Source organism: Micromys minutus (assembly GCF_963924665.1).
Source record: "Micromys minutus genome assembly, chromosome: 2".
Lineage (NCBI taxonomy): Eukaryota > Metazoa > Chordata > Mammalia > Rodentia > Muridae > Micromys > Micromys minutus.
This window is the reverse complement of record NC_137971.1, coordinates 50,834,733-50,854,972: the sequence shown is the minus strand read 5'-3', so window position 1 is coordinate 50,854,972 and position 20,240 is coordinate 50,834,733. Positions and strand designations below refer to the sequence as shown.

Sequence of the window (20,240 nt, the reverse complement as noted above, 5' to 3'; positions counted from 1 at the left end):
TTCTGCCAGACAGGCAAGGCCACATCTTGCCCAGGGGTGGGGGAGTGGGGACTGGATCTCCACCCAGCAGGGAGAAGGAACAGAAGGCAGCAGCTCAGATTCCAAACATTCTCTTTATTACGTGTTTGATCCAGAGGAGAAACTAAGTGCAGGGTGGGGGAAGAGGGGGTTAGGCAGGGAGGGGCCACCTTGCCTGGGTGTCCTGGCCCCCACCCCTTATCTTGGGAGCCAAGCCATGCCCTCCTGGCCCCCTTGGAGCACCCGGGCTGTTCCATAGGGCAAGAGGGAAAAGGAGAAGCCCTTGGTCTGAGCCATAGCCAGTGGAGCACGGGGCTGGAGGGTTGAGGTTGGCAAGGTTTCTTCCTGGAACCCAAGACTCAATGTGTTGGTGAGCCTGACCTGGCCTGGGAGCCAGGGCGATGGTGGGTGGGAGTGACAGACAACAACTGGGGCCAAGAGTGGAGTCATCATAAATCAAAAACAAAACAAAACAAAAAAATCCCCAATAATAATAAAAATAAAAAATAACCCATCACAAAAAAAAAAAAAAAAATGTACAACTCAGGTGAGGGCAGGGGCAGCCTCTGTAGGACTCCCCCAATTTCTCAAGAACTGAAACAGCAGAGAAATAAATTAAGGGATGCAGTGGCCACCACCAGCCAAGCGCCTACAGTCACACACTGGCCTTGGAGGTTAGCAAGCAGGAGTTACTTTGCCCCACCCTGTGGAGGACAAGAGGCTCCTGGCCCTGCCGCCCAATCCAGCCTTCCGCCAGGCAGCCATGGAGGCCCTGGACAGTCTCCTGAGAGGAGGGGCGGCAATGCCAGGAAGAAAAGGCAAAGCTGAGAGATGAGAACGGTGCCCAGATTAATGCCAAGGAAGGGGAAGCAGTAGGGGTGGTGAGGGGCTGTGCTTTCAGACAAAGACGCCCAGAACGGAGAAGCTGTGTCCCTGTTCCCAAGCGGCCCCCTGGGGGCTGAGAGCCCATGGCCCATTCCCTCCCCTTTACCAGAACTGGGGTCAGCCCCGCTTTCCACCTGGAGAGGTGGGAGAAGATGGCACAGACTTCTGAGAAGGGGAGCGAATGTCCCCACAGCAGCTCACGGAAGAAAATGCCCAGCTCTGGGGAAGGAGGGCAGAGGTTATGGTAATGGAGGGAGCCAGGGTCCCACTGCTCACCCTTTCCAGGACTGTGCAGTACCCCCATTGGGCTCCAAGTGTAAAGGCCTGTAGCCCAAGGGCCTGGGGGCAGGGGAAGGCCACCTCTGGTGGGTTGCTTGGAGGGGAAAGAAGTGGGGAGAGGGGAGAAGCCCAAAGTGGGCCTGGCGGAGGGCCTGCCAGGGAACTCCACCACTCTTGCCTGAGAGTGTTCCAGCCCTGAGCCACCCTCCCAGGAACCCCACAGATCCAGTCTTGACTGTCCCAATGGGGGCAGGGAGGAAAGGTGGCCGCTGGGATTTTTTTTTTTCTTTTTTTTTTCTTTTTGGTAATAAAAATTTTCTTGGTTTAGGCGAAATACTCTGTGCAACCGCAGTACCGAGGGGGAGCCCTGCCCCCCCCAACCCCTTCCCCTTCCTTTGCCTGCTGTAGGGGTAGAGGGGAAAGGAGGGACTTCTGGGCAGGGGTGAATGTGGGAGGGGAAAGAACCACTTCCCATCCCCCACAAACATGGAAGAAAAAACTGAGAAGGGCCTTGAAGGGGAAAAGTGCCAGCAGGGGAGACACACCAATTCATCCCGCAGTTTCTCCAGGGGGGATGCAGGTTTGGCCCAAGCAGCCAAGTCCACTGGTGGGCCTCTGCTGCCCCTCCTGACAGCCTGTTAAAGCTTCAGCTCATTGGCTATTTTGGAGGCAATGTTTTTGAAGGCCATGGAAGTGCCCGATATCCGCTTAAACCGAACACCGTTGAGAGACAGCCGGGGCAGTTTGCACACCTCCATCTCCCACTGCACAAAGTTCTCGTGGCCTGGTGTGCCGTGCACGCACAGCAGCATGTACCGCTCGTGCAGCTCGCTTTGGCAGCTGTTGGCGTCCAGCACCTTGCGGATCTCCCGCATCATCTCATTGGGCTCCATAGAGCTCGTGGTCTTCATGCTCCATGTGAAGCGCAGGGAACGAGGCTTGGCCTCCCGAAATTCTTCTTTTTCCTTGTCAGTGCCTCCACCGCCTACCACGTGAGGTCTGTGGAGAAGGTAGAAGGACGGTAAGAGGAAAGCCGAGATATCCCACCCATAGGGAGCCACCCTGGCAGACAGACCCTGAGGCCAGAGAGGAAAGCAGGAAAGAGTACAGCAGCAGCTGGAAGAGGGAGCAGTTAGTCCCTTGTCCTGAAGGGGCACTTGGGACATGGGAGGCCTCTGGCTCTTGTCTCTCAGGATGGAGGGGTAAGAAGAGGCCAGCTGGGGTAGGTGGCAGTTCCATGCTGTTACTGGTTCTTTTCTTTAGGGGATCAGGCAGGAACAAGTGCACTGAGCAGCACCAAGCAGACTGTCTTCCATGAGGATGAGCAGCAAGGCCAGCAGGGGTGGGAACCTGGCGTGCCCCCACCCTGCCAGGGCTCTGGTTCCAATGTGCCAGGACCCAAGCAGGGTCTAGAACTACTGCAGGTAGACGTGGGAAAGGGAAACTCTCTGAGGAAAGGGAGTCCCCAAGAAGGAGGCAGGGCAGAGTTGCCAGAGAAAGGCAATGGCAAGAGGAAGAGAGGAGCAGGAGGCTGTGGCAAGCCCGGTGGCCTGGGCAGGGCCAACAGTGCTGGCTCCAGCCCTCTCACCTGAGCGTCTCCACTCGGTCTTTGCTTTCAGGTTCATTCAGGTTCCTCAAAAAACAGAGCGAGGGAGAGTTTAGTCTGGGATCTCTCGCTCCTTCCACCCTGCAGACCCAGGTGAGGTTGGGTCTAGGGACATGCCAGCAGGGGGTGGGCAGGACCCAAGCCTGAAAGCTACTTGCCAGTCATCTGCAGGCTAACACTGTAGTACCTCATACTGTAGCCTGACTACCCCTATCTGACAAGGAACCCAACCAGGGGGCTGTTTCTCCCCACATTCCCGGAAATATGTGCTGGTGGAAGGAGCCCCACTCTGGGGGAGAAAGGTGTGGTTATGTAGGCAACATGTACCCAGCATGGCCCAACACCAGCAGACATCAGGTTCAAGCCTACTACTGGAATGAGGGTTGGGAGCAAAGTTTTGTGCCAATAACTGGGGTTTCAGAAATTGAAGATGGAGGTAAAGGCCATACTGTCTGTCTTAGAAGACAGGAAGCCTCTTAAGAAGCTCTGTCAAAACTGTGTTGTTAGGCAGACACCTGGGCCTGGTGCCTGTGGCCCAGTGGGCAAAGGCCGCTGTGCTACTGACTCCCCTACTGCTGGCTGCCAGGCTGACTGCTCACATAAAGCAAGGACTGGGCAGGGTTCTAGGGAGGTGAGAAAGAGGTCTGGCCCTGCTGAGCGGCTTCTCCAGCTCCTGCCAAGAAGATGAGTGCCCAGAGCTGGAATACTGGGGGCTGCAGGGAAGAGGAGGGACAAGAAGGAGGAGAGAGCAGCAGCAGCACATGTAAAAGGAGCAGAAAGACACGAGACACAGATGCCAATGAGCACACTGTGAGCAGGGCCCTGGTGTGCAAAGGAAGGGCTCCAACTGCTCTCTCCAGGCCCCTACGGGGCAGCCCCCTGCCAGCCATGCAGCGAGCTGGGATGGGGTGGGTAGGCAGGGATATCTCAAGATCACATCTGGCCCATTTCTCCCTCAGCTGGGGAGCCAATGCACCTGCCAGGCAAATCCAGAGTTCCCAATCTGGCCCTTGGTCTGCAGCTTAGTACCTGGCGTACCTAGGCCTGCAGAGGACATGGCCAGGCTGAACAAGCCAGGCTCTGTCCCAGGAAGGGAGATGCAGGAGCAGGGTGTGGGCCTCCTGCTGTTCCACCAGGGCCTGGCGGCAGAATGACCCCTGCCTGAGAATATCCAGCTCTTGGCTCTTTGGCAGGCTCAGGCGACATCTGGAGGAAACAGCCCAGAGGAGAGCAGCGTGAGCGCCCAGATGCTGTGCCAGGGTGGGCTGGGTCAGCTCTGCAGCATCCACCAGAAGGGGGTGCTACACTACGTCTATAAGGCAAAGGCTTTGGGGGCCTGGAGGAGTCAGACTAGCCAAGGGACCCTAATGTCCCTGTAGTACCTCCAGAGTCCTGTCATGCCACAGTCCATGGGAGACAGGTCATAGCCCTGAGGTTCAGCAAGCCCAGGACACCCCCAAGTGAGACACCATTCCAGATGCGCCTCAACCCCATGGAGCTTACTTGCAGCGCATGCACAAGGGAAAGGGCCAGAAAGGGAGCCCAATATGACCCAAACCTGGGTGTGCACAAGGAGACAATCTTAAAGGGAGAATCCCTGAGGTCTCTTCTCTTCGGAGGACAAGCACCTGCAGACCAAGGGAGGCCCCTCACTTTCAAACTCATTTGCTCTGAGGGATCTAAAATGTCCTCTCAGGGGAACACGTATTCTACGCCCTGCCAGTGTTGAAGGGGCAGGGGTACAAAGGTCAGCTTAGGGCTGCGGCCCCACCAGAGAATTCATCATCCCTTTAAGATAGCAGACAGAGGTCCACATGTACAAGGTCAGCAGAAAGACAGGAAGCATCAGCCAATGGGGAGTTAGTGATGGAGGCAGGACACAGACATAGACAGACAGACAGACACACACACGGAGCGGGCTCAACGCCTACCTTCTGGCAAACCTGAAAGACAGATTTCTAAAAAAAACAAACAAAAAAGACAAAATAAAAAAGGAAATAAAAAAACAAAAAACAAAACAAAAACAAACAAAAAAGTCCAACCCCAATCAAACAAACAAACAAAACAAAAAACCAACAAGACGGTATATGGACAGCAGGTGGGGGTGGGCTTTCCAGGTTCTAGGGTCTCCCCAGTTTTAGAAGATCCGCTCAGCGAGACTAGAGTCCTGACTTCAGGTCTGTTCGCCCTGCAGCCTCACCCGCGTCTAGTGGCTTGGGTGTGTAAAGGGATGAGCAGCAAGGGTGGGTAGGTCTGCTCTCAAAGGCCCCTCCTGGCTCTCAGCAGTGTAGACTGCAGGATACAAAGGGGACCGAGTACCCTAAGAGATCCCATGGCTCATCCCAAGCCACCTTAAGCCACTCATCTATCTCTACGATGAGGGCTCAGGCATGAGAAACTCATGAAGAGATTCCCCACCTGGGTCTAGGCCAGGAAGGCACTGGAACCCTGGAGCTGCAGGAGAGGCCACTGCAGCCCTCAGCAGCCCTCAGCAGCCATTCCATTTGAGGGCTTTGCCCTGGGAAGCCCTGGGGCAGAAGAACATAGTTAGAGCCAGACATTATCTACCTGAGGGAGGGCAAACAGAGGAAGGAGGTCAAAGGGGGCAAGAATAGACTAGGAAAATCTTGTCATCCCAGCCTGGCTCATGTCTCATGACTTTGCAGCTGCGTCACCAAATATAAGTTTCCATGGGAACCCAGGAGAGAAGAGGGGGCTTTTATTTTAGCATCTGAGTTCACACTCCCCTAGAGAGGAGGCGGCATCGCCCATCTGCTTGGGGCCATCGAATGAGGGGTGCCTGAGAAGAGCTGGGGAAAGGCCTAAGAGGATGAGTCTAGGTGCCTGAGATGTTGACAACAATCCTATTGTCCAGTCCTGCTGAGGTCCCAATTCCAGCTGTTATCCCCACCCCAACCACCATGCAAGTGGGAAGGTATGCTCCCAGCCCCTCTCACCTGCGGACAAACTTGGAGGTGAACTTGCTGAAGATGCTGCCAGACGCTCCCCGCCGGCCCTGGCTATGGCCAGAGGGTGAGGCTGGTGTCACACCATAGGGCAGATTCTGCTGGTCCCGCACCTGTCGGAGCTGCCCAGCATGGAAGGTGCTTCGACTGGACACACCCCGTGGGAAATTAGTTCGGTCTGGGGCTCCACTAGTGCTGCTGATGTTGTGGGCGGAGGGGGAGGCGACAGGGACACGCTGGGGGGCTGTGCTATGGGAAAGAGGTAGGGGCAAAGGCATATGTAAGGAACGGGGCGGCACCAGTGCTGAGCACATGTAGTCCCTGTGATGGGGATGGGGAATGCTAGGGCAGAAAGCAGCCATCACAGAGGACACAGACGAAAGGGACCAACTATTGAGGACAGTAGTGAGATGGTCCAGGGAGGGAGGGAGGGGAGACAAGGAGGACCCATGTATGCAAGCAGTACAGGCTGGATAGAGTTGGCCCTGGACCTACAAGGGGGACAATGAGAAGCCTCTTTTGAGTCTGTCCCTAAGAACAAAAAACCTTCCATCTGGAGCTTCAGGACAGCTTCCTGCACAGTTGAGGACTGAGGAAGAGGCCTCCCTATCACCTGCCCTAGTTTGTGGGTGTAGGAACAGGGCCATTTTCTTGTAGCTAAGACGACAAAAATGAGGCAGCCACCCCCCACCCGGTGACAAGAAACTTTTTTTTTTTTTGCAGGGCAGGTGGGACAGGCCAGGGGACAAGTGCATCAGCGACCCCAGCACACTTGCCTGGGCCGAGGCACCTCACAGTTACTCTCCGTGGGGGGCAACCCAGAGGCCTTGTTGGGGTGTACGGAGGCAGACATGGATTTCTGGTGCTGGCGGGGCCGGGCCGCAGAGACTGCGGCAGAAGCAGAAGCCGTGGAGGCCCGGGACCCTGGCATGGTTAGGCTAGGAGACAAAAGCAGCGGAGAGGCCCAGATTAAGGTGAGGTAAAGAGCCTGGGTTAGGAAGCAAGGGAAGGGCCGGAGTCCAAGAGCTGTAGCCTCAGCAGATGCAGGTCAGGCCCAGAGAGCAGCTCAAGGACAGTAAGAAGCTAAGGAAAAGCCACTTTAAGTAGAGGCTTGGTGAGTAAGCAGCCAGGTAGACCAGAGCCTGGGAAGAGAAAACCCCAAATGAAGAAAAGCTGACAGGAGGCCACTGTGTGAGAACAAGGATTCTTTTCTCTGTACAAAGGACAGGATGTTACTAAGGAGAAACTTTCATTAAGCTCAAAAGAGGTGGAGCTAGGATTGTAACACCAAGCAAGGTGGCAGGTGAGGTGGGGGACTCTGCTTTGGGGCCACAATGAAGCCCCCAGTAGGGACCCCTCAGATGGGTACTCTGTACAAACACAAAGCCATGTAGCTACACACGAGCAACTCTACACTTGGCTGTGATCAAGGACCAGGAAGTTTAGTGAGCTGCTCACTGGGACCCTATGCTTGGTAAATGTCAAGGATCAGAGGACAGGAGGGATGGCATGGAGCAGGGAGGAAAGGTGGATGGCTAGACTGAACAGAGCCAGGACAGGACTCCAGGGACATTGCTCTGGAGAGGCAGAAGATGATGCTACTGACAGGTATCACTGCCCACTGTGAGATGTGGCTCCCAAGAGCATGGTAGGCAGTCTAGATACTCACCTGTCTTTACCATTCTGGATGGAGGCCTGGCCAAGGCTGGCCCTGTCCAAAAGTGGGGAGTTCCTGCTTCGGTTTGTGCTGGTGGAGAGGACACTGTTCTGTGGGAAACAGAGGGCAAGTACTGTCTCACAGGAGTCAGTGTTGTCCAGTCAGACTCTTCCCCAGGACCACTGGAGTCCCTTGTCCCAAGGTGCTCTGTAGCCCACTTTCTTTAGTAAGCTCAGGTATAGCTAAGGGCCACAAGCTCATGGCTTACTGTGGAGGGGGTAGGAGTGGTCTTCTTCCTGTCCAGGCCAGGCAGAGGGCTGGCAGGCACTTTGGCGGTGCTGCTGGCTTTCCGCCCTGTCTCTTCCTCAGGCCGCTTATTTTCTGCGTTGTTACTCTGAGTCTTCTTTGAGTAGGAATTTGAGGTGGGAATAGCAGGGACGGCTACAGGGAGATGTAAAATGGGTAAGACTAGGAGTCTGCTGCAGACCCACTGCCTGTTTGGCATTTTCTTGCATCAGAGCCCCACTGTGTATGTGATGGAGGGAAGTTATTAACCTGCCCATGGCCACACTATGAAGGAGCTACACCAGGACTGAAATGTAGCCATCATAAAGAACCTGTAAGGGTTCAGGAGAAAGGTGTCACCGGCCTGTGAGTCCCAAGAGCACATACCCTGGTCACTAGAGCGTCGTTGCTTGGGGTTGGCAGAGACACTGCGCTGAACCTTGTGGGAAGGAGATGGGGCACTGCTGTTGCTTAGATCAGCTGAAGGCCGGGGCTTTAAAGTGATGGTATCACCTTCCAGCTGCAAGAACAGAAAACAACAGCTTCAAAGGAGAGTGTGAGTCCTAAGGAGACACCGCCAGATGGACACGCTTGCATGCCTTACCCTGCCCTTATATAAGCTCCCATTTATCTTACAAGACTAATTATAGACTGATGCCCCTGATCACATATGCTCCGACATAGACAGAAACAAATCCACCAAAGACATGCCACCCCAGAAGGTCAGTCATTTCCTCAGAGAGGACTAATTTAAGCCTTCCTACCCAAAGGTGCATATATACCAACAAGAATACACATTCAGACCAAGAGATTCATCCCTTCCCACAGAGAAACCAAGGTTCATACCAGGTGCCATGGAGATAACCCTAAAACAGATTATAGTGATAACTAAGAGGGACCCTACTACCACCACGTTAGGAGGCTATGAGTGTAAACAGGCACTTAGAACCCAAACTGGCAAAAGAACAATCATAAAGCTACCAGATCCATAGCCAAGACGGACCCATTGCACAAAGAAACATAATTAGATACAAGTCCCAAAAAGAGGCAATATGCCAGGGAAGCTTCCTGTCAATCAGATATAGATACACATAGAAACCTAGAGATGGACAGACAGACAGACAGACAGACAAAGGGTATTGGCCCCAACACAGAACTTCTAGTCAGACTACCTCAGCCCTTTCTGATCAATACAATGAGCTCAAACTCACCCTTCAGAGCCTAAGCCCGACCTTCCTCATGATTCCTGCTCATTCACTGAGGGCCTTATTCAGCATGGCTGAGGCCTCGTGTTAGCTAAGCAGAGGGTATATGTATTTATGATATGGGCTTCTGTCCTCACCAGGGGCTAAAGGCCAGGGCATAGGAACAGGAAGCACGCACCTCAGAGCTCTTGTAGCCAAGGAGCAGATAGGTAGCCATCACTTCGTTGTACCTCTGGCCTACCAGCGAGTCCTGGATCTCTTCCCGTGTGTAACCCATTGACACCATCAACTCTGGTGGTTGGGGGAGGGGAGGACAGTTAAGGCTGGTCTCCACGCATGGGCGGGCTCTAGCTCCCAGCTAGCACAGCCTCACCTGTCCGCCGGGGGTCCTTGTAGTCAGGGAGTGGTTCCACATAAGGCTTTAGCTCATCGTCCTCATGCCCCACATTCATCCATCGATCTTTCATAATTTGCTAGGAAACAGAGGGAAGGGTAAAGTGCATAGGAGGAGGAAACTCAGAATGGGGGTCTCTATGGGAACCCCAGGATTTCTTCGCCTGCTAAATTCTAGGTTGCTTACCTCTAAAGTGCCTCTCTTACTAGGATTAAGTATGAGAAATTTCTTAAGCAGATTTTCACAGTCCGTGGACATGTAGAACGGAATACGGTATTTCCCCCTCAGTACCCGTTCCCGAAGCTCCTGTGGTCAGAAAACTTACGTTAGTCCAGGCTAAGGGAATAAGTCCAACAACCAAGATTCAGATAAGCAGACATTGGAAAACAACAGAACTCAGCTCCCAGATGAAACAAAAACCTTATGCACCATGGACCCTCTGAAAGTGCTTCGGAGAGGTGGACGCGTACTATCTCTGAAGATGGGATGAAGATTCTTAATTTCTGTGTAAAACAACCTCTTTCCTAAAGAAAAACTACACTTATTCATTTTGTGGATGGGATGTGTACATGCCACAGTATGAGTGGGGGTCAAAGGACAACCTGCAGGAAGTTCTACGGTCTCCCTCTACTGTTTGGGTCCTGGGCACCAAATTTTAACCACTAAGCCACCTTGTTAGCCTCCTTTTGTTTATTTTTGAGATATTTCATTTTCCAGCCCAGGCTGGCATGAAACTCTAACTCTTCTTGCCCCGGCCTTTTCCACTTGCAGGGATTATAGGATGGGCCACCATATCTAGCATGGAAGATTATTTAACTGCATTTCCTTGAAGGGCCTTTCTCTGAAGTTCTGGGTTGAGAGAAAAACGAACAAGTGAAGTTAAGAGGGCAGAGATAAGACCAGAGGCTGGAAGAAAATGAAAAATAAAATGATGGAAGCCTGCATTTCACTCCACCTTGAGGTTCTGTCCATCGAACGGCAGGGATCCGCTGACCAGTGTATAGAGGATGACTCCCAGGCTCCAGACATCTACCTCAGGACCATCATACTTTTTGCCCTGGAAGAGTTCTGGGGCAGCATAAGGAGGACTGCCACAGAAAGTATCCAGCTTGTTCCCAAAGGTGAATTCGTTGCTAAAGCCAAAGTCTGCAATCTTGATGTTCATATCAGCATCCAGGAGCAGGTTTTCTGCCTGGGAGAGAAGGTGGTGAGCATCAGCGCCCCAAGAAGAGAACCCTAAGACCTCGGCACAGGCAGGATGGAGAGGAATGAGAGAGCCACCAGAAAGTCATCTCTAGTCAAGCTTTCTCCACCTCCAGGGCAGGGACAGTCAGTCAGCACAGACAGGCTAGACAGGAGGAAGGCACAAAGCTGGGATCTGTAGGCCTGACCCTGGGAACTGCAGAAAGCTTCAGAGTAGGCCTATGTTTTGTGCTCACGCCTGCGAGTTCTTTTAGCAATGAGTTGACTCACAGATATAGTACAAATATGAGTACCTTGCTAACAGAGATAACAAGAACGTGTGCCTAGAGAACAGCTGTGATATTAGAGTCACAGTCACACTCTTTCCTAGGTCAGCCACTAGGCTGCCAAAAGGACCAGGAAAGCCTGAAGTATTCCTGTCACACCTGACAGCTGACAGGGGTAAAGCATTTATGCTTGCTAGTGCTCTGGTGGGAGCCTAAGTCTGGGGACAAGGCCATTCCTAAACACTTCCAGGTCATCCCAAGTAAGTAAGTAAATGAATGAATGAATGAATGAATGAATGAGTAAATAAATAAATACATAAACAAACATCAATGCCTGGAGTTTCTGGACCACCCAGACCCATAGGAAGACATAGAAAATTTGAACACACCTCACCTTTAGATCTCTATGAACAATAAACTTCTGGTGACAGTACTGCACAGCAGACACTATCTAAAAGGAAGGAAAAAGGGTTATTAGCCTGGGGTCTGAAAGTGAAACAGACACTATCTAAAAGGAAGGAAGAAGGGTTAGCCTGGGGTCTGAAAGTGAAGCACAGGGGCTGGCAGAACTGTTACTGATGACCTATTTTGAAGTTATCATGTAAACAAGCAGAGGAAGAAAACCTTCTTCTAAGGCCACCTGGGCCAACGGCTCTGAGTGGAGACACACCCACCTGGCGAAATTTGGCTCGAGCTTCTTTTTCTTTCATTCTGCCATGGGCCACTAGGTAATCGAATACCTCTCCTGCAGGAGATAAAATGGAGGAGTGCAGTGAGTAGGGTGGGGGTAGGGAGTGGGCAGGACCAGGGAGGGTAGAGACACAAGGGTGGGAAACAAGAGCAAGTGACGGTGCCAGACCTACCGCCACTGGCATACTCCATGACAAGGTACAGCGTCTTCTCTGTCTCAATCACTTCAAATAACTTAACTGCAAGAGAAGGGCTGTGTTGGGACTCAGAGGCACATGTGTCCACAATGCTAAGGACCTCTTGAACCGTCCAAATTCCTTAGGGCAGCCCACAGTGCCAAGATGTAGCTCAACTGTGAGCTGAGCCTTCACAAGCAGTTTGACGCCCTCCAGGACAGAATCTACAAGGCAAGGTACTGTGGAGGGGGATGCCTGTGTGGATGGGAGCATGTGGAGCCTCAATGCGGGGGAAGAAAAAAGGGAAGACAGTGCTTCTCACCTATGTTGGGATGATTCAAAACCTTCATTATTCTTACTTCTCGGAACAGCTGGAAGAGAAGACATAGGTTCATTTCATGCTTTGCCTAGAGACTTTAGGTACCCCTTCAGAGTTCTAGTGTGGTTTCCCCCACCACTTTAAAACAGATCCCCTCTCAAAGAAACCAACCTGAAACCCATGGAGAGAGGGAAGGAGAGCAGAGAGGGATTAAGGAGCAGAGCTAGCTCACTCACTAACTCACTGCTCAGACTTTGCCCTCTTTCACACCCATCCAAATCTAGCCTCAAAACAGCAGTCAGGTGCCTCTGCAGGGGAGAAGGAGCCTGAGTCTTTTGAGTATTCAGCACTGAGCTCCTCTGCCAGCTCAGAGTCCAAACCCTTGAACTGGTCTGGTGACTAGCAAGGTGCTCCAAAGGGATACTGTGTCGTCTTTTGACATCAAGATGTCAGAGGGTCTGCACTGGGGATAGGTCTTTCTTTCCTGAGTCTCTAAGGTAGTAATAGAAGAAACCACCCACTCCTATATATAGCTGATGCCAATTTTAATCAAATCCACCTCCACACACTCACGCTCTCTTTGTAAAACAAGATCAGGGGCTCCAAACCATACATTTCCATACTGAAAGATGATGGAAATGAACTTCTTCCCCTGCAGGCAACAGAGAACTAAAGAACGGGTTTTGTAACTTCCCAGGCTTCATCACTTAAACAAGGAACAGAACTGGTTGGTTGGTTTGTTTGTGGAGATGAGGTGGTTTGTCTGGGGCCCTAATTCAGTATAGAATAGAGTAAAAATGCCCCCCCCCACCACGATAGTGTCCCAGAGCTTTGGTGGACTGCAACAAAAGAAACTTGATTTGACCTTCCCCTTCGTCAGAGCCTGGGCTTTTCTTGCTCCTCTTTCATCCAACAGTATGCTGGTAAAAAAAGCAAAGGCCCCTGGCCACCATCTCAGAGTGACCAATGGGGACAGACCTGAGATGGTACCCAAAGCCAGTAGTCACTTTCCTATTCTCAAACATAACCATCTGGTATTGGAAAACCTAGAACCTAGAGCTGTCTAGGCTTGTCTAGAACCTTGAAGGGTCAATGTCTTCAAAACTCTAATGTTAGGTAAGGAATACTAAGAAGAAAGGTAAGCCGAGTTGACTGGCCAGAATGAGATTGGTCTTGCTAACAAAGCATGTAAGAAAGGGCTTTTTAAATGGCTATATTTCTGCATCTTGGGGGTGGAAGCAGAAGGAACAGGATATCCTCATCTTCAAGGGCAGCCTGGGCACATTAATATCCTGTTTCAAAAAAGAAAAATTAAAATAAACCCCTCTATTTGTCTGACACTTCCAATCAATCAGGAAGAAGTGGGGGGGAAAAAAGAGGTAGGGAATGAGATGGCTTAGTTGTCGATGGAAATGAACAGAGTAAGCGACAATGAACAGTAAGCCACAATGCTCCAAGGCCTAAGGCCCACTCCACGCTAGCTTTACCTTTGCAGGGTTGGAGCCGGTGTGGCAGAGACATGCATCCTCCTTTTCCTCCATAAGCTTTGATAATAACCTGGTGATGACCATATTGCTTTTGTTGTAACAAAAACCCTTCAGGGCTAACAAAATTTGTGAACACCTTGATTCTAGCTGTTAGCATGCTAGGGAAGTCACTCTATCCATTCCGATTCTGGGAGCATCACCCTCCGTAAAAATCTCTGGCTCTTCATCCTTTCTCCTGTCACTGTGGCTGTTTACATGACTATGTCCCTCTAATTGAGCCACTGTGGTATGTGCAGGAAAAACTCAATGGTTGTATATAACAAAGAAACAGGTCTTAGAAAAAATGAGCAGGGGTCAGATACAGTAGAAAGGCCACAGGAAGTCTGGTCTGGTTAGGAGCCCCGCTCTGTCTCCTAAAAGCCTTCATCCAGGAGGATGGGGGACAGAGTGCTTCCACTTCTGTCAAGTCACTAGCAAGTTGCTCCCCTTCTGCATCCAAAGTCTCCTTTTCTCACACACACCACACTTTATAGTTTCTTTAGCACAGGGGTTATATCTATTTGGGGGTTGTCCCACAATCCAAGAAGACCTCAGTTAACAAGAAGAAGAAAAGTTTAACTTCATCTAGCAAAAGCTGCTTACTCACAAAATGAGTATTCAGCAAGAGTCTGGAGATGAGGGGGTACAGAGGCCTTGAGTCTGTGCACCTTGCCACACACACTCAGAACTCAAGTTTTCCATATCTGGCTCTGAAATGGAGCTGGCAAACATCCAGGGGTAGATTCTGCTTCCTCACCCCTGAACTCCTAGGGCCACTCCACTGGGTCACTCAGTTTCTGGGTCTGCATGTACTTCTAGCAATGCTACAGACATGTGTTTGCAGAGACCTGGACACAGGCCAGGAGATGACATGAGCGGGAAGTAGGTCAGACAGGGCCAAGTGGCTGGAAGACTTCAGAAGAGCCCATGCTTGTGGCCAGGAGGCCTACTGGACAGAAATGGCACAGGAAACCCAACCAGAATCATAGGGAAAGGGCAGAAAGGGCACATGTTTTCTGTTTGTTTTTTGAGTGTTTGTTTTTCAAGATAGGGTTTCCTTGTGAGGCACTGGGTGTTCTGGAAGTTCCTCTGTAGACCAGGCTAACCTAGAACTCTGAGATACTCCTGTCTCTTACACCACCACCACTACCTGGCTTGAAGGGACAAAAGTTTTAAGGAAGTGGTATTGTGGGGTCAGCAGATCACCGTTAAAAGGAAGTCTTAGAAAGGAATGGGAGGTACTGGGAACTTACTTTCTGCAGGCTGGAGGAATTCAGCTGAGTCTTGTCAATGATCTTCACAGCTACCTGAATGTAAAACAAAAAGCCTAATATCACTTTCTTGACCAGACTAAGCCAGGACTTGTTACTTTCTCCATCAGATTTTCTACTCATTTTCATGCTCGGCTCCTAGTATCCCTATCAGATCTCATTTCTGCAGATAAACATGAGGCTGGCTGTAGCAACAGTCTCAGCACTGCCTGTTGGGAGTGTCAACAGGACAGGAGCTGCTACCATGGTCCCAACCCCAGTGCTCACCTCTTTCCCCGTCAGGATGTGCCGGGCCAACTTCACCTTGGCAAAGTTACCCTTGCCAATGGTCTTAAGGAGTCGGTAGTTGCCAATATGGGGCTGCTCGTCAGCAGAGGCGGCTGAGTTGCGGCCCCGCAGCATGTTGGACTTACTGCTGGGCTTGGAATCAAGGTGTCCCAAGGTGGGCTGCAGGGTGGAAACAGACATGCCTTTACAGGCTGCCCCTCCAGCTCTGTCTGTCTACCACTACCCTCAGCTCTGAAAAAACTGCCAAGAGGCTGGATGCAGGGGCAGACTCCAAAGTAGACTAGCAGGGATACAAAGAATCATAAGCCAGGAGGAAGAGGACAGGGAAGGGCATTACAGTCAGTCTTCACTGCAAAGGCAAACAGCGTAAAGTTCAGGGCTAAGATTCTATACACATCAGAGCTCAGGATTGGAGCTGTACCTCATCAGCACCACCAACCCTCATTAGCCTCCATTAGTAACCCAGTGAAGTCTCTGCCTTCATCACAGCTGGGAGACCTTGTCTCTGACAGTCCTGCTCACTCTCCAAAGTCCTCAGCACCCAGGTCTTAGCATCAATCTCCTCTATTCCTTCTTTACATTTATTTATTGATGTGTCCAGAGATATTGGAAACCCATGAAGACAGCCTATAATATTCTTTATTCACTGACACATCATACACCTGACAGTACTCATCGAATCACTGTCTTATTTTTAAAGATTTATTTATTATTATATGTAAGTACACTGCAGCTGTCTTCAGACACACCAGAAGAGAGCATCAGATCTTATTACAGATGGTTGTGAGCCACCATGTGGTTGCTGGGAATTGAACTCAGGATCTCTGCAAGAGTTCAGGATCTCTGCAAGAGTAGTCAGTGCTCTTAACCACTGAGCCATCCCTCCAGCCCCCACCAAAGATTTATTTATTTCATGTATGTGAGTACACTGTCACTGTCCTCAGACACACCAGAAGAGGGCATCAGATTCCATTACAGATGGTTGTGAGCCACCATGTGGTTGCTGGGAATTGAACTCAGGACCTCTGGAAGAGCAGACAGAGCTCTTAACCACAGCCCATGAATCACTGTCCAATGGATGAATTCAACAACTGGACTGTGTAGTGCAGCAGCCTGTCCTGCTCTGCGGTATCCAATGGTGCAAATGAGCTGAGAAAAAGCAGTAGTTACATACACAGTGCATAGTTCTAATGAAAAAAGGTATGAAGACTTTCTGTGCACTAATGATCCCAGAAGCACAATTCTCAATGCTAGAGGGTAAACAACTCAAATGCCTATCAGCTGACGAATGTGGCCTAACACCACAGTGGAATAAGAGTTGATCATATATATGAAAGGAAGCACTCATACACACTGCCCCACCAAAGAATCCTGAAGAGACAGAGACGCTGGCCATAAAGGACCGTCTCATCTGACTCTTTAACTGTCCAACACACACAAACCGAGAGAGGCAGATGCAGAGTCACAGAAATCTAGAGGGTGGCAGGAAGTCTGAGGTGCCAGGCAAAGAGCATGGTGTTTCTGTGGGGATAATGGAAATGTTTTGAAAGCAAACAACAACACAAAATTTAATAAAAGCTACTCATCTGTACTTTGAATGGGTAGATGGTATGTGAATTATACTCCAATGTCAAAGGAAACCTTTCACCCCTGCTTTGAGTTCTGATTCACCTCTCAGAGAACATCTGAGCACACTGGAATGTTGGTTCTACAGCCTGAGCCACAGCCAGGCAGAGCCACCTTGGAGTCTTCAGGGAGACAAGGAAGAGGGCAGCAAGGTGACTGGAGATGACAGGCCCAGTTTCTTCCCCCCAGATTCCCTCCTGACTCTAAGGGAAGCCTTCAGAAGCCACAGAGAAAAAGCATGACTTATTCAACACAGGGAACAGTCTGAAGTTCCTTGGCAAGAAGTGTGTGGGCTTTACAAAATTCCCTTTTCTTTACTGTGTCAGTTCAGGGCCCTTGTGCAGCAGCCATGTGCTAGGTTTCCTGACTTGCTAACTCAGACCCCAGAAGTCCTTGCACACAGACAGCCATGCAGGCCCCTTGACCTCCCTACATACAAACCCAGAGAGGCAGATAGTTATCTATAGTTATCTAGAGGGAATGTCATCTTTGTTACAATTCCTCAAGTCCCACTGTTGCCAATCTGTAGCTGGTCCAAAGTAGTGGCTGGACAAATAATTTTTTCCCCCAATAATCTGCTTCATAAACTTTCTCCAAGAAACCCTGGGGCTCATGCAAAAAAAAAGAAAAAGAAAGAAAGAAAAAAAAGAAAGAAAAAGAAAAAGAAAAGAAAAAGAAAAAAGGTAGTTTAATCTGCAGCTCTGTCTAACTGATACTTTGAAACCATCCTAAGGTCTCAGAAGCCTAGCTTCTAATGTCTCCTCCTCTTAGCCCCATCCTCCCTGACAAACTGCTATCCAGTGCTTCCCCTGCTCTCGGGGCACCAAAAACTGGAAACCTTTCTGTCTCAGCTGCTAGGTGGGCACATTCCTTGGCAATTTTCTTTTTTTTTGTGGTGCTAAAGATTAAACCTGAGATCTCTCATACACTAGACAAGTGTTCTACCAATCTAATACCAGACCCTTTCCTTGACAACTTTAAAAACTTATGATGTGAGTGCCTGAGTTTATGCACCACATATGTGGCTAAGCCCGTTGAGTCAGAAGAGGTAACTGGATCCTCTGGAACTACAGTTATAAGCAGCTGTAAACCACTATTCGAACTGAGGTCCATCCCAACAGCAGTATATGTTCTTAACCACTGAGTTGCTCTACTCCCTTGGTAACTTTTGATGTAAGCTCCTGTGACACCCCTTTTCCAAGGGCAGAAACCAAGGACAGCAGGAACTTGGTAAAACTGAGCCCAAGAACCTGCGATTCTCACTCTAAATAAATGTGAGAAGCTGGACCCTTGCGAAGCACAAGCTAGGAAGCTCCAGCCAGGTTGGTCTGTGTCACACAGGTAGCATTTCCCCCGGGCTCAGCTGCTGTTACACTTCAAGCAGCAAATAAGCCTGCTGTGTGCTTGCTTCCTTATGGGTTAGGATTAGCAGTGTAGATAACCAGACACAAACTCCCAGAGTTCAGCTCCTAACTGCTACTCAGATCAGGTTAACTTTCTTGCTATCAACATCTTCCCGAAAAGGGGAGAACCACCCCAAGATGACCTGTGCTGTCATTCATGCTGCAGGTTGTCTGGTATACAGAGTAAGGTTCGAGTCCTGGTTCCTCACCCACTAACTTTAGTTTCCTTATCAGTGAAGTGGCAATAAAACATTTTCTACCTTTCATTGGCAGATGAGAGAGCACATGTCAACTGTCTTATCCAATGTTAAATGAAGAACAACCACCAGGCAGCCAGGGTTACAGAGAAAGTTCAAGGCTGGCCTAGGCTACATAAAGAGACCATGGTTTTTGTTTTTTAAGCAACTATTATGTCTCCAAATGCTATTGTCAAATCCTCCTGTTGGTAACCTTCTGGACTCAAACTAAGTCTGCTAAACCAACTATGGTCTCACAGAGATGTTTTAGGGGTGACAAAGGTCTAAACTAAGCCCCTTGCTAATCTCCAGGCCTGCTGAAATGTAATCAGAGCTGTTTGTGGACTGTCACAGGCTTTCTTAAGGCACCCAGGTGGGTCAGCTGTAAAAGGTTGGTTCCCAGCAAAGTGAGAGAGGACTCTTGATTAGGACCCAAGAAGTATGCCAGCTCTGGTGTCTGCTCCTTGGTTCCCTGTTCTAGTCATCAAACATCTCTTCAGATTTGAGACATCCAACTCTTAGGACTTGAACCTGTATTTATCAGACCCCACAATTTCTCCAGGACACAAGATACTTTCTAACAGAAGAGAGGACAGGGTGAGGAGAACCCATTGAGAAGAGCATGGAAAGATGTTACAAAGTAAAACTTTGTGCACACTCTGCTTCTTGAGCTATGGACCCCAAGTAAGTTAACTCCCACCCTCTCCTGCTGCTGTTCTGAGGTAAGACAGTGGGGTGGCCATTATGAAGAGAATTCCCCTCCTGTGGTTTAGACCAGGCCCATCTATCTAGGTCTGAATAGGTGATGGAGTAAGACCTAGCTGTTCTCCTGGACCGAAAAGCAAGATCTGCCTAAACCCTGCTCCCCTCCCCACATTCAGCCTCCCTGTTTATAGCAGGATGTACACCACCAGAGCTATGACCCATATTATACCCTATCCAGGCCCCTAGCTTCCTCAGTAAAAGAACCCCTGATCTAGAACAACAGTCAAAAGTGCTTTGGGGTTAGTGATAGACAGATGGCAAAGCCTTCCATCTACTGGACCCACAGAGACTTTCAAATTGGGAGCTCATGTTGCCAGGCTTGCCAGAAGATGGCCTCTACCCCAGAGGTCCAGCCCCGACTTGGCAAGGCAGGGTCCCTGCCCCAATACTGAAGGCTGCCACCAACTATTCTCCTCTTGAAAAGCCATGCTTTGAGGGCTCAGCACATAGGGCTGGCCCTCAAGTACACTGTGGCTTCTGCAGATTGAGGGTGTGGGGTAGGGGGTGTGTGGGGAGGAAGCAGGTACTTCCTGGCCAAACACAGAGTAAGCTTAAGTAAGGGAGGTGGAATAAAGAAAGGCTCCTTGGGCTCTTGTCCTAGGTCCCAGTTGGACTCCCACAACTATACTCCTTTTTCTACAGCCTGTTTTCTTGTCTCTGGCTGGTGAGGCCAAAGATCATTTAGTATTTGTCCGTTTTCCTTTTCTCCTTCATAGCCAATGCCTCTTCGACATCTGGACGCCCTTCCTGAGAGTCTGACTACCTGGTGCTCGTGCCCAACACCACTTAGCAACTCTTCCAAGACTTTGTTTGAAGGATAGCCCCAGGGGCAAAAAGGGGAAAACATACCCAGCCGGAGAAGGGGACAAGGACTACCAGCAACTTCCATTCAGCAGAACCTGTCAGGCAGCGAGGGCAAAGTACAGAGGCCGGGATGAGCCAGGCCCAGGGCGGGGGCTGCCGGCTCAGCCAGCCACCCTTCCTCAGCCGGCACAGGCCAGGCGACACCTTCCACCACCTCCTCAGTAAAAAGCGCAGCAGCCAGGCAGAGCGGTTCCTGCCTGGGAACCTAGACTGTGTCGCAACCGAAACCACCACTAGCAGAGAGAGAGAGACTGGGTTTGGCAAAGAGAGTGACAAGGACAAAGCCCATGCATGGCTTGGTAAGGCTGAGTG

The 20,240-nt window shown here is 50.4% G+C and overlaps 1 protein-coding gene across 8 annotated transcripts in view; it reads right to left on the bottom strand.

Annotated features, from left to right (window-relative positions):
* Positions 1-109: 109 nt before the first annotated feature.
* MARK2 (microtubule affinity regulating kinase 2) overlaps positions 110-20,240 on the bottom strand; it is a 62,036-nt gene continuing 41,905 nt past the window's right edge. For 2 of the 8 annotated variants that reach the window (XM_080911580.1, XM_080911578.1), the window contains exons 2-20: positions 15,014-15,193; positions 14,729-14,782; positions 11,953-12,001; positions 11,628-11,693; positions 11,439-11,509; positions 11,159-11,215; positions 10,251-10,487; positions 9,482-9,601; positions 9,275-9,374; positions 9,080-9,192; positions 8,084-8,216; positions 7,680-7,852; positions 7,424-7,521; positions 6,531-6,692; positions 5,746-6,003; positions 4,720-4,746; positions 3,827-3,994; positions 2,771-2,815; positions 110-2,181 (exon numbers count right to left, since the gene is read on the bottom strand). In XM_080911580.1, the coding sequence (XP_080767706.1) occupies positions 1,821-2,181; positions 2,771-2,815; positions 3,827-3,994; positions 4,720-4,746; positions 5,746-6,003; positions 6,531-6,692; positions 7,424-7,521; positions 7,680-7,852; positions 8,084-8,216; positions 9,080-9,192; positions 9,275-9,374; positions 9,482-9,601; positions 10,251-10,487; positions 11,159-11,215; positions 11,439-11,509; positions 11,628-11,693; positions 11,953-12,001; positions 14,729-14,782; positions 15,014-15,148 (2,427 nt within the window). In that variant the 5' untranslated portion in view covers positions 15,149-15,193 and the 3' untranslated portion in view covers positions 110-1,820. The remainder of the gene's footprint in view (positions 2,182-2,770; positions 2,816-3,826; positions 3,995-4,719; positions 4,747-5,745; positions 6,004-6,530; positions 6,693-7,423; positions 7,522-7,679; positions 7,853-8,083; positions 8,217-9,079; positions 9,193-9,274; positions 9,375-9,481; positions 9,602-10,250; positions 10,488-11,158; positions 11,216-11,438; positions 11,510-11,627; positions 11,694-11,952; positions 12,002-14,728; positions 14,783-15,013; positions 15,194-20,240) is intronic. The other 6 variants (XM_080911579.1, XM_080911582.1, XM_080911581.1 and 3 more) reach the window with 6 other exon arrangements.